General features: G+C 43.5%; 3 protein-coding genes across 3 annotated transcripts; 1 reads left to right on the forward strand and 2 right to left on the reverse strand.

Annotated features, from left to right (window-relative positions):
- Positions 1–1,164: 1,164 nt before the first annotated feature.
- Positions 1,165–3,254, reverse strand: EDB93DRAFT_1302551 (uncharacterized protein; the record flags this gene model as incomplete). Its single annotated transcript, XM_041454703.1, has 8 exons — positions 1,165–1,360; positions 1,422–1,531; positions 1,583–1,674; positions 1,714–2,170; positions 2,232–2,299; positions 2,359–2,635; positions 2,690–2,788; positions 2,850–3,254. Coding segments are annotated over 8 exons (1,704 nt in total), but the record flags the coding sequence as incomplete, so codon positions are not given.
- Positions 3,255–7,346: 4,092 nt separating this feature from the next.
- EDB93DRAFT_1091315 (uncharacterized protein) lies at positions 7,347–7,946 on the reverse strand (the record flags this gene model as incomplete). Its single annotated transcript, XM_041446343.1, has 1 exon — positions 7,347–7,946. A coding segment is annotated over one exon (600 nt), but the record flags the coding sequence as incomplete, so codon positions are not given.
- Positions 7,947–9,813: 1,867 nt separating this feature from the next.
- EDB93DRAFT_1091292 (uncharacterized protein) lies at positions 9,814–10,413 on the forward strand (the record flags this gene model as incomplete). The annotated part of the gene is made up of 1 exon (XM_041446342.1): positions 9,814–10,413. A coding segment is annotated over one exon (600 nt), but the record flags the coding sequence as incomplete, so codon positions are not given.
- Between the last annotated feature and the right edge of the window lie 2,321 nt (positions 10,414–12,734).

Here is a 12,734-nt window from a genome sequence, read left to right on the forward strand (position 1 = left end):
TTGCGAAGGATTACCTCACTATTCAAGGCTTGGCCATTGCATCTGAATGAGCCTTTTCGAGTGGCGGCATCACTGGGACCACGCGCCGTAATCATTTGTTACCAACAACATTCGAGGCCCTTCAGCTATTGAAGAGTGGGTACCGTCAAGGCCATATATCCGCAACGGTTCAAGCCGAGTTTGCCGCTGCTCATGAACACTTTGCCATGGACGAAATTTAGCTACTCATTTACTGTTCATGTATTTCTTGCAATTTTTGCCAATTTATATGTAGTGTTCGAGCGTTCGAACACGTTCACAAGGGTCCGGTCCAGCGTTCGCCCTCCTTGCCTGAACGCGACCGATGGTCAGGTTCAGTGTTCGCATTTAGAGGCCCCAGAACTGAACCGAACTGGACTTCGGCACCACTATGGCCTAGAGTCATTCTCAATACCTGCAGGACAGACAATGTCAAGGACGGCTTACAGATGAGTGTGCTGTAAGGCTAGGTGTGAGTTCAACAGTGAATTGTGAATGAAGAGAGAAAGATACAAGACACAAATATATTAGGTGACCGAGAATACAAGAAGGAGAAATGTTTGGTGTAAGATGGGGCCTGGAACCATTGTTGACGATGACAACGATGGTGAGATAAAGGAGAGGACTGTGTCCGCATGACTCGGATGCGATCAACGAGTCACGCACGTTGGTCCGTGCATAGAGAATATACAATTCTTACAGTGCGGTCAAAAATGCTTAAGTCGTGCATTTGTACTTGTTTGGTGTTTATACCTCGGACGTGTTGGCGTAGTAGCCCATACTTAGTATATATGGGTAGAGCAGAACGAGCCTTCTCTATTCCTGAATGAAAGTTTCAGAAAGTTTGTTCTGCCCATTACAACCCACAAATTTCATCATGTTAGGCAGTGCCAGTACAAAACTATAATGAGCTGCATGTAATATCATTACCAGCTTATAATTATAACTACCATATAATGTCGCTATCACCTTACATCTACAATATAATCTTGCTGCCACTGTGGTTGAGCTGCATTTACCGTGATGCCATTGTGGGGAGGCTTTATAATGTGCCAATCTTGTATGACGCACGCATATATGGGGCCATAACACTCGATCATGGGAAAAATTCCAGATAAGGTAGTGTTACCTAATGTTACCTGTTGTGACATTTGGGCAGTTTTGGTGATGACCTCGGTCTATGTGGTTGCCACCTTCACAAGTGGAGTAGAGCACCTTGAGGTACGCTGTGCATTCATACCAATAGTCTTCTCCATTGTGACATGAATTATCAGGCGGTCGTGGACTCGTCGCTGGCACAATAACACATTCACCTTCCCTGTTGCAGACATAGTTGAATTTGCTGTTTTTTGTGCCCAGATTTAAATTAGTTCTGAGCGGGTGGTGTCATACACGTGACTCACCACTCAAAGTCCTCCAGTGTACAAGTGCAATTCCATACAATGTTGTCTAGTGCCTTGGGTGTGTCTCCAACAACACAGTTCACATCCTGTTTGTGGCAATGGTAGAGTGTCTATATATAATATGGGTAACAAAGGGAAAAAATCAAGTTTGGGCGACTCACCTGTCGACCGAACAAGCAAAGTGAGTCTCTTTCTTTGCTGGGGCTCCACAGCTCAAAGTCATCGTGCCCAGGGTTTTCCACATCCACGAGGCCTGGAAGAATGAGTTCAACATTAATCATTCAGCACAAACCCAGCTCACATTTTCTATGTGTGAGAGGTGAGAAGTCTAAATGCACAATCACCGAGCCAGCCGTCGCGGGATAACGACCCAGGAGCATAAACTTCCGGCTTGTATCCTCTGTCACTGTTATAATATCCCTCACTCTGATCTTCTCAGTCATGAACTTGAATTCTTGCCAAGTGAGACCCTCATCTATGGTAAACAGGATGTGGTCCGTCGGCTCCTCATCGTTCACAATTACAATGATAGACCCTGAGTCGCCGAACTCCCAGAGATGGGCATCTTTGTGAACTTCCTCTGATGTGAACCTGCCATCCTGGGACAGGAAGGTATCGCTCTCCATGTAGGTGGCAAGCAAATCACCCACATTCCCAACTGCCATCACCACGCCGACAATGGATGGGCTGCTATATGTTGCCCAGGCATCGAAGCACTCTGTATACCCATGAACGTGGAGTGCACAGCCCTACACATGATCAAATAAGTCAGTTGGCAGCAATGGTAAAAAAAAGAGCATGACATATCACTGACCTACAAGGGTACTTCAGACCCAGTGAATCCACTGAAGGAGGTAGAAGTGGCTTCCAAGTGCCATCTATAATGCAACAAGCAACCATCAACAAGAGGCGAGAGATACCCATGAAAAAGGCATACCGTCATTATGGGTGATCCTCATCTGCAGAGCCTTACATCCCATGAGGGTAGCCTCTGCAGGATTGGCCACTACATTGACCATTGTGATGCCGTCCAACCCCGCAAACTTCTCAAAGTTGACAAAACCACCATTGTTCTTGTTCATGTTCTCGATGGACAATCCAAAGTAAGTTCCGTTGGAGTTGGATTTGAGGATGTTGCCCCATGGCATTGGAAACTCGTTCATGGTCATGAGTAGGAAGATGGATTTAGTGCTTGACTTGAGGACAGTGTATGCCTAAAAACATCATGAATGATTCCAGTGTTTGTAGAGTTAGGGCGAGCTGCCTACGTGAGAATCTGGATGCATGCCAGGAGGGAAGTTCCCAGAAGCAAACATTCGTCCATCAAGTGAGACCTGGAGGTTAAGTGTGCCCCTCATCAGGAGGTACTGCAAGTACACAACCAGTCAACCAACAGCGCATGCACAGAACAACCGGAAAAAAACTCACCTCACCCACGATCAAAAACTCCGAAGACTTGGTGAACCCCATGACATGATCAAACAGCTTCATTTTTGTCGTGTAATAGTCCATCCCAGACACAAGCTGCAATGCATTCTCTTTCCTGAAAAACACCTGCGAGCCCTGTTTGTCCGTGTATGACTCGCATAGAATCTGAGATGAATCAATCCGCAGCTCCTCATCGTGTGCCCAGTCACAGTTGACAACATAGTCTTCCACCAACCACCAATTCTGCCCATTGTTCCACGTGTATTGGGCCTGCGTGCGACAGTTTTCATACCCTGATTGGCAGCCCACATTACCAATCCAAATGAGATAGTCAGACTTGGTGTGGAAGTGGAGAATTTGGGCCCCAAAGGTGTTGGGAGGTGAAGGCGCTTTGGAAGAGTGCCAGCATCAGCAAATCACTGAACCCTTGTACAAGCAATACAATTTCACAACAAAGTCCCTCCTATACAAGCTTGTCACAAAGCCTTACAGCCTGTACAAATGGTCACAATCTTGACACATTGGACATACTATACAGACACACATTATACAGTTTAGACATAGCATACAGACTTAGATTAAATTCAGTAGTACTACACAGACAATACATGATGGACACAATGTGCAGGCCTAGTAAGGTGCTGCAGTCATTCTATTAAAAAAATGTGATACTGATGATGACAAAAAAAACTACTACAAAATGATGTTGACATTGTTGCTGCCTGCCACGCTATCAGAATCGTCCCAAAACTCACCCATCATCCCCACATCAGCCCATTCCTCTAGCATACTTTCCAGTTCCTGACGACACTCGGAATTGTCCATCAGTGTGTCAACTGACCTTCATAAGGAGTTGAAGTCAGACCTGCATTTATCAGCGGACAGGTCGGGGACTTTTTCTGTGCTGGTGTCGTGGAACCCAGTTAGAATACCCTTCGCCTGTTGAACCATCAGCAATAGCATTAAGAATAATTTTTTAAAAAAAACATACGACCGCGCTGACAAGAATGAGCGCATTGATGGGGATTGTTTTGCGGAATTCTTTGGTCAACTTGAGGGCCTTTTTGCTGTTACCGTAGTAGAAGTCGATACATGCGTTCTTGAGAACTTGCAAAAAGAAATTCTTGTACTTGCCCTAAACGAAAAATGCTTCAGTAAAATGCACCGCCCCATGATGTTACTAACCGATGACGAGTCAGGCAATCGAAGATAGTCGCCAGATTTGATCAGCTTCGATGCTGCTTTGATGACATGCCGTTGTATGGCATCCTTCTGCCCCATGTTGGCTTTGGGAAAGATACCATACAGTTGTTTTGCAATAGATATTACAACTTTCTTGAGCTCGGTGTGAAATGTGAATAAGTCGTCGCAAAGCTGACAATGAATCAGTGAGTGTGTTCACGGTCAGTACTCAGGACTCACAAGGTGCAACATCTGTGCCCTATACTGCAGGAAATAGCCTTGACAAGGGGCATCAGATGACAGCAACACTGGTGAATTAAAACTTACCGTTTTCCATTTTGATCTTCTTCGAATGGTAACTCCATAATACTGCATCTAAGACTTCTTGCATGAGCTGTAGCACATCCTGATGCTCTGGGACAGGATGAGTCAGAACAGCTTGCAAGTGCATTTCTAATTTGGTGGCCTGGAGAAATGCTTGCCAACATGGTGGATAAAACCCGAGTTTCGAAGGATTCATCTGCTTGTTCATGGGTTTGTCTTTGTTCCTTGATTCAGGTGTGGGACTATGAGTATGCGAGTGAGAATGGCTTGGAACAGGGGTATGAGACTGCGAGTGATTGAATCGAGAGGCTCACCTATCTGGTGGCTGCAATGAGGAATGTCCAGGAGATGATCCACGGGATGTACTCCGATGTGGAGATCTTGAGCAAGTGAAAACAGTTGTTGACTGAGTCGGGGAGTATCGCGAAGGAGATGGTCTGCGGAAAGTGTGATCATGACCCCTGCTTGAATGCGGAGACCTTGAGTGAGTAAAGACAGTTGTTGATCGAGTCGGGGAGCATTGATGAGATGGTCCACAGGACATGGGATCATGACCCCTGCTTGAATGTGGAGACATTGAGCGAGCAAAGGAAGTAAATATCAATGTTGAACTTACCCATGGACAGAACCAGCCTTTGCAGATGGCCCTTTTTGAGGTGCATGCTGGGGAGGCTTGAGGTGAGTGGAAGAAGTATGTGTCTCAGGGGACTGATGACGAGGGATCTGTAGCATAGCAAATCAGAAACAAGCAGATTCAAATAGTAAGAGCTTACATGTTTGGGTGAATATTGGCAAGGAGACTTCAAATGACCAAAGGTGTTACGTGTCAGAGTGTGGCTGCAAGAGTTCTAGAGAAAGTTAGCAAATATGTGATTTGTTTAAGCAATGGCGCACACTTGATAAACGGGTCAGGGAAGGAGCCTTGCGACGTCCGTTCTTCGCTTGATGGTGTTTAAGGACATCATAAGGGATCGTATCTGTGCACCTATCATTGCGTCCAGGCTGGCTTTCGTCAATTTCCATCAGTTCATTACCATCACTGCCTGGGGGTGAATCAGTCAAAGCTGAACCATTGCCATACTCCCCAAAATCATCGTCAGCTGCTCATCTTTCATCTTGTGTCTCATGTTCATTGGCACTCTTCCCCCACTTGTCAAAATCATCCAAGTCTCCCGATCCACCACAATTTTCCAAATCCTGCTCTGCAACATCACTACTGGCTTCCTTGTGATTGTGACCCATGGGATGGGTTGCCTGGGACTGGGACAGCTTGAAACCAAACCTGTCTGAAGGGCGGGCTATGTGGAGATGAGCACGTTCGCTCTCTGGCCGTGAAGAATCAGGTTCAACAGAACTCTTTGGAGTGCTGGCCTGACAAGTGTTTATTAGTTGGGTACCTTTCACTGAATATTTGAAATAATACTGCAACTTTTTCCTTGCATCTCTTGAGTTGCGAAGGAGCCATTGGATTTTCTTCAGAGTCGCTTATATCCAGATCGTTTGATGCCTTCTTTCGCCTTCTTGGGGCCATTAGAGTTTTGCCTGTTTTTTTGGAGTTGTGCAGCATGACCACCGATACCTCACATGGACCGTTGTCCTGCATGATGTGAGAATCATGCATGGACATGAATACTAGGTGACCCTCAAAAGACAAAGTCTGTTAGCTTAGTCCTCAGACTAGTCAACCCATACCTTGGTTTCAAACCATGGTCCATATTTCCAGTTTTCCCCAAGTTTCATGATCTGAATATGTTTTGACAGAAAAAGTCTAATGTGAGATGGGAATCACATTTAGACCTAGTTGATGTGAGAAGAGAAATGAAGGTTAAGGTATAGCCTTGCCTTTGGCTTATTCACTTTGGCTAGAGAAAACCATAGAGAAAAGTACAAAGCCTATAAAAAACCTATCCAAAAAGACCGCGTTTCAATTCCTGCCAACTGTCTTATTTTTGCTACCTACTTTTCTCTAGTGTTTCTTTACTTTACTTTTTCATTAGGATGCTTTGACTCACCTGACACTTCATAAAATTGTACCCATAGGGTATGATGTCATTATGATGTCATAAGACTCCACAGATACTCCTGCAGGTATTCTGTTGAAAGATATTATGTCATCAAGCTCTAGATTATTCTACTCTACAATGACATCATTCATGATGTCATTTCCTTCTAGAATATTCTGCTCCACAATGACTCACTCATGAAAGGTTCTGAAATCTTTTGCTCCACAATGATGTCATAGCTCCATCTTTCACTTGTATTTTATTCTTTTATTGGGTTTGACCCAATATTTTAATTGGTCCTCCTTATTTTTTATTGTTTGTGAACCTAGGTTACTTTCCCACACAAAATGTATATAAGGAGAGCCCATTCTCCCCCAAAAAAATATGATCTCCCATTTGTAGCAATCTGCCTCTCAGATATTTCACTTGCAAAGTTAGTCCCTTTGAAGTGAGACAAGTGCAGGGAAAAGAATTTCCTTGAGATTATAAGTTTCTTACCTTAGAAACTTATTTAGTACCATAGACCAAGTGTTCTTGGTCATATATATTGTCTTTGAGACCCCTTTGTCTCATTGCTCTGTGCCCTTTGACTAAGCGATCTTAGTCATCTATCATATTGTTGAGACCACATCTCACTAGTTGTTCCATAGACCAAGTGATCTTGGTCAAGTTATAGTCCCCTTTGTTCAAGCGATCTTGAACATATATCGTATATTTGAGACCATTGTCTCATAGTCAAGTGTCCATAGACCAAGCGATCTTGGTCAGATTTCGTATATTTGAGACCACGTCTCACTAGTTCCAGTATCCAAGTCCAGAGCCTAGAAGGAGATTTCCTAGGCAAATACATTCCAGAAACCAAATTACGTGTCTAGAAGCTTATTCCTACATAAGAGATTTGAGTTTCAATAAAGAAAAGTAAAGCTCCAGCTAGGTTGATCTTAATAAAAGATTAGTTTAGCGAGCCTCCCAAGAACTCACACATTATCTACCACGAAATAGGAAAAGTCGTAGACTGTGTTAATCGAGGACTGGCAAGCAGTCTTATCCAAAGTGTAATTGTGGTGTCATTACATTTACACGACTTTATATAAGACCCTCGGTTATTAAGACAACGCATACAAGCGGGGTGCCGGAAATGATCCCCAAACTGTAGATACGAAGCCGTGGTGAAAGGAGATGTCTTCCCACGCACACACACAAGCATGGCTGCCTCTGGGGTATCGATGATGTACACTGCAAGAGGCATAAAATAGTGTTGAACATTTCCCACCGGATCGGACATCATGATGCCAACTTCTGCCGCTATCATCAAGGGCTTCAGGACAATTGAAAGGCACTCATGCACCAGGCGGTCTTCAAGCATGCCACGCATCCATTGGTTGGGGTGTAGGTACTTCAGAATGGGGAGGAGAGCCATGAGCATGAATGCTTTGGATGAGAGTTTCATCCAAGTATGCATACATATGTTGGCAAGGCCGAGAAGAAGTGGATGGGCAATCCTGGCACCAGCCATGGTAGTGATATTTGTTTTATCAGAAGATAAAACCACGCCGAGGATCATAGCACCTCTAGGATATTGGCTCTGCAGGAATGATGGTAAGACAGCGCAAAATGAGTAGACTGAACCTGCACATACCTGCACGTCTCATGCAGAATTACCTGTCAACCATTCAGAATATACCCTCAGAAGCCGCGCTGCTGTTTTGTACATGCGATGAGGGAGCTTATCATGAAACAGAGGATTGCTGAAAAGGTTTTCCAGACATTCAACGGGATCTCACCAGAATAAGTGGATAGGAAGTTTTGTAGGATGAAGTGAGGGAATGGTCTGGCATTTCCAGCTTGGTCTGCTGGGGAGCATTTTGGCACAACTACACAATTCGCTAGTGTTGCTGAATGATAGTTGTAAATTTTGGATCTGAAAGATAAGTTATATTATAATAATCACTGTCAGAGTACAAATACATACCATGTGAAGCCTCAAGAATTCATCAATTGCTGCCATACTCAGGAATGAGCGAAGGAGATAGTCAGCAACTTCCCATTCCTCCTTGGATGCAAAAGGGTAGAAGATATTGTCCTTCCTGTACTCCACAAATTCATCGGCATTGAATACATCCAAAAAGGTTGACCCATTTTCTGAATAACAAGCCCCGGAACCCTCATACTTCTCCTCCAAAGACTCCCCAGCCGCTCCAAAATCATTGTCAAGTGAACCAAAGCCATCGCCGATGTTTCAAAAGTCGTTAGATTGTTGTTGATCCTTGACACAAGTATCTGGGTCAGGTTCTGGAGCTGAAGGTGAGACATCGCGCCATGGTGGTTGCACCTGCGTAAACTGAGAGATATTGACCATGTCATGCAAGTAGCTGTGGCACAATGTTTGGGGCTGGCTGAGATGTCGAGTAACACTGCTTTCCTTGGTAAATGTTTTCCCACACTTTGGACATGTTGACATCTGATTCAGACTCAAGAATTCACACAGTGTAATGCTATTGGTTTTACTATGTGAGTGACAAATATTATGACAGAGTAAAACCAATAGCATTACACTGTGTGAATTCTTGAGTCTGAATCAGATGTCAACATGTCCAAAGTGTGGGAAAACATTTACCAAGGAAAGCAGTGTTACTCGACATCTCAGCCAGCCCCAAACATTGTGCCACAGCTACTTGCATGACATGGTCAATATCTCTCAGTTTACGCAGGTGCAACCACCATGGCGCGATGTCTCACCTTCAGCTCCAGAACCTGACCCAGATACTTGTGTCAAGGATCAACAACAATCTAACGACTTTTGAAACATCGGCGATGGCTTTGGTTCACTTGACAATGATTTTGGAGCGGCTGGGGAGTCTTTGGAGGAGAAGTATGAGGGTTCCGGGGCTTGTTATTCAGAAAATGGGTCAACCTTTTTGGATGTATTCAATGCCGATGAATTTGTGGAGTACAGGAAGGACAATATCTTCTACCCTTTTGCATCCAAGGAGGAATGGGAAGTTGCTGACTATCTCCTTCGCTCATTCCTGAGTATGGCAGCAATTGATGAATTCTTGAGGCTTCACATGGTATGTATTTGTACTCTGACAGTGATTATTATAATATAACTTATCTTTCAGATCCAAAATTTACAACTATCATTCAGCAACACTAGCGAATTGTGTAGTTGTGCCAAAATGCTCCCCAGCAGACCAAGCTGGAAATGCCAGACCATTCCCTCACTTCATCCTACAAAACTTCCTATCCACTTATTCTGGTGAGATCCCGTTGAATGTCTGGAAAACCTTTTCAGCAATCCTCTGTTTCATGATAAGCTCCCTCATCGCATGTACAAAACAGCAGCGCGGCTTCTGAGGGTATATTCTGAATGGTTGACAGGTAATTCTGCATGAGACGTGCAGGTATGTGCAGGTTCAGTCTACTCATTTTGCGCTGTCTTACCATCATTCCTGCAGAGCCAATATCCTAGAGGTGCTATGATCCTCGGCGTGGTTTTATCTTCTGATAAAACAAATATCACTACCATGGCTGGTGCCAGGATTGCCCATCCACTTCTTCTCGGCCTTGCCAACATATGTATGCATACTTGGATGAAACTCTCATCCAAAGCATTCATGCTCATGGCTCTCCTCCCCATTCTGAAGTACCTACACCCCAACCAATGGATGCGTGGCATGCTTGAAGACCGCCTGGTGCATGAGTGCCTTTCAATTGTCCTGAAGCCCTTGATGATAGCGGCAGAAGTTGGCATCATGATGTCCGATCCGGTGGGAAATGTTCAACACTATTTTATGCCTCTTGCAGTGTACATCATCGATACCCCAGAGGCAGCCATGCTTGTGTGTGTGCGTGGGAAGACATCTCCTTTCACCACGGCTTCGTATCTACAGTTTGGGGATCATTTCCGGCACCCCGCTTGTATGCGTTGTCTTAATAACCGAGGGTCTTATATAAAGTCGTGTAAATGTAATGACACCACAATTACACTTTGGATAAGACTGCTTGCCAGTCCTCGATTAACACAGTCTACGACTTTTCCTATTTCGTGGTAGATAATGTGTGAGTTCTTGGGAGGCTCGCTAAACTAATCTTTTATTAAGATCAACCTAGCTGGAGCTTTACTTTTCTTTATTGAAACTCAAATCTCTTATGTAGGAATAAGCTTCTAGACACGTAATTTGGTTTCTGGAATGTATTTGCCTAGGAAATCTCCTTCTAGGCTCTGGACTTGGATACTGGAACTAGTGAGACGTGGTCTCAAATATACGAAATCTGACCAAGATCGCTTGGTCTATGGACACTTGACTATGAGACAATGGTCTCAAATATACGATATATGTTCAAGATCGCTTGAACAAAGGGGACTATAACTTGACCAAGATCACTTGGTCTATGGAACAACTAGTGAGATGTGGTCTCAACAATATGATAGATGACTAAGATCGCTTAGTCAAAGGGCACAGAGCAATGAGACAAAGGGGTCTCAAAGACAATATATATGACCAAGAACACTTGGTCTATGGTACTAAATAAGTTTCTAAGGTAAGAAACTTATAATCTCAAGGAAATTCTTTTCCCTGCACTTGTCTCACTTCAAAGGGACTAACTTTGCAAGTGAAATATCTGAGAGGCAGATTGCTACAAATGGGAGATCATATTTTTTTGGGGGAGAATGGGCTCTCCTTATATACATTTTGTGTGGGAAAGTAACCTAGGTTCACAAACAATAAAAAATAAGGAGGACCAATTAAAATATTGGGTCAAACCCAATAAAAGAATAAAATACAAGTGAAAGATGGAGCTATGACATCATTGTGGAGCAAAAGATTCCAGAACCTTTCATGAGTGAGTCATTGTGGAGCAGAATATTCTAGAAGGAAATGACATCATGAATGATGTCATTGTAGAGTAGAATAATCTAGAGCTTGATGACATAATATCTTTCAACAGAATACCTGCAGGAGTATCTGTGGAGTCTTATGACATCATAATGACATCATACCCTATGGGTACAATTTTATGAAGTGTCAGGTGAGTCAAAGCATCCTAATGAAAAAGTAAAGTAAAGAAACACTAGAGAAAAGTAGGTAGCAAAAATAAGACAGTTGGCAGGAATTGAAACGCGGTCTTTTTGGATAGGTTTTTTATAGGCTTTGTACTTTTCTCTATGGTTTTCTCTAGCCAAAGTGAATAAGCCAAAGGCAAGGCTATACCTTAACCTTCATTTCTCTTCTCACATCAACTAGGTCTAAATGTGATTCCCATCTCACATTAGACTTTTTCTGTCAAAACATATTCAGATCATGAAACTTGGGGAAAACTGGAAATATGAACCATGGTTTGAAACCAAGGTATGGGTTGACTAGTCTGAGGACTAAGCTAACAGACTTTGTCTTTTGAGGGTCACCTAGTATTCATGTCCATGCATGATTCCCACATCATGCAGGACAGCGGAGGTAGCAAACTGCCATTTATTGAATGCAGATCTCAACGTTGGACGCATGCACATGGAGCGCAAGAAGAGTGGTATTGCAGCATTTGCTCGCTCAGACTCAGGTTTAATGGTAAGTGCTCATTTGTTGGTTTCATTATAACTTATCACCATTGAGATGATTGCAGACAACCTTTTGACATACATCTTCATCACAAACAATCAAGATATTTTTATTTTTCGCACTTCTAGTATGATATTATCTCGAGGGCTACTAGTACATACTTTGTTACTTTGTTTGTTTGTGCTGCTTTTATCGCTCTGTAGATATTTGTAATGTCAAATGCTTGTCGGCTTGTGTTGTTTGTGATGCTTGTGTAGTTCTGTAAATGTTTGTTATTGTTGTGACACTTTGTCACAAAATCAGTAGTTTGCTGATGAGTAACGGCCTGTATCTGTTGTGTAGTAGAACCTCTTGGAGTCGGTGATTAGGTATGCACGCTCATTGCTGTGTGTGTGCATATAGAACACTAGGAAATGCTCTTCTGGGAATTTTTGTTCCCATGTGTAACCTTCATTGCTAGATTGCCATATTGTGAAGTCGGTAAGATGGTGTAACAATGGTCGCGGCGCTGGGCTCAGAACCAGCTATTTTGATACTGATGTCAAACAGTATTTGTCCGATGCACTTCCGACTACCCTGACCTGAGTCTAACAGTCTGATCCTGACCCAACGCACTTTTTGACAGTCCAACGCATGTCCGATCCTGACCCGACATTCCCACGCATCGGACCAGTCCTCCCTATGTCCTGCCCAGTCGCATCTATCCCCACTAGGTGCGCATTTACTCCTTTTGACTTGCTAAGCATTGTATACAGTGTTATTACATGTTTTCTCATGGTCCGCAGTACCACATGTCCTATTACATAGGATTTCGGACC

Source organism: Suillus bovinus, assembly GCF_016758785.1.
Source record: "Suillus bovinus strain UH-Sbo-P2 chromosome Unknown EDB93scaffold_63, whole genome shotgun sequence".
NCBI lineage: Eukaryota > Fungi > Basidiomycota > Agaricomycetes > Boletales > Suillaceae > Suillus > Suillus bovinus.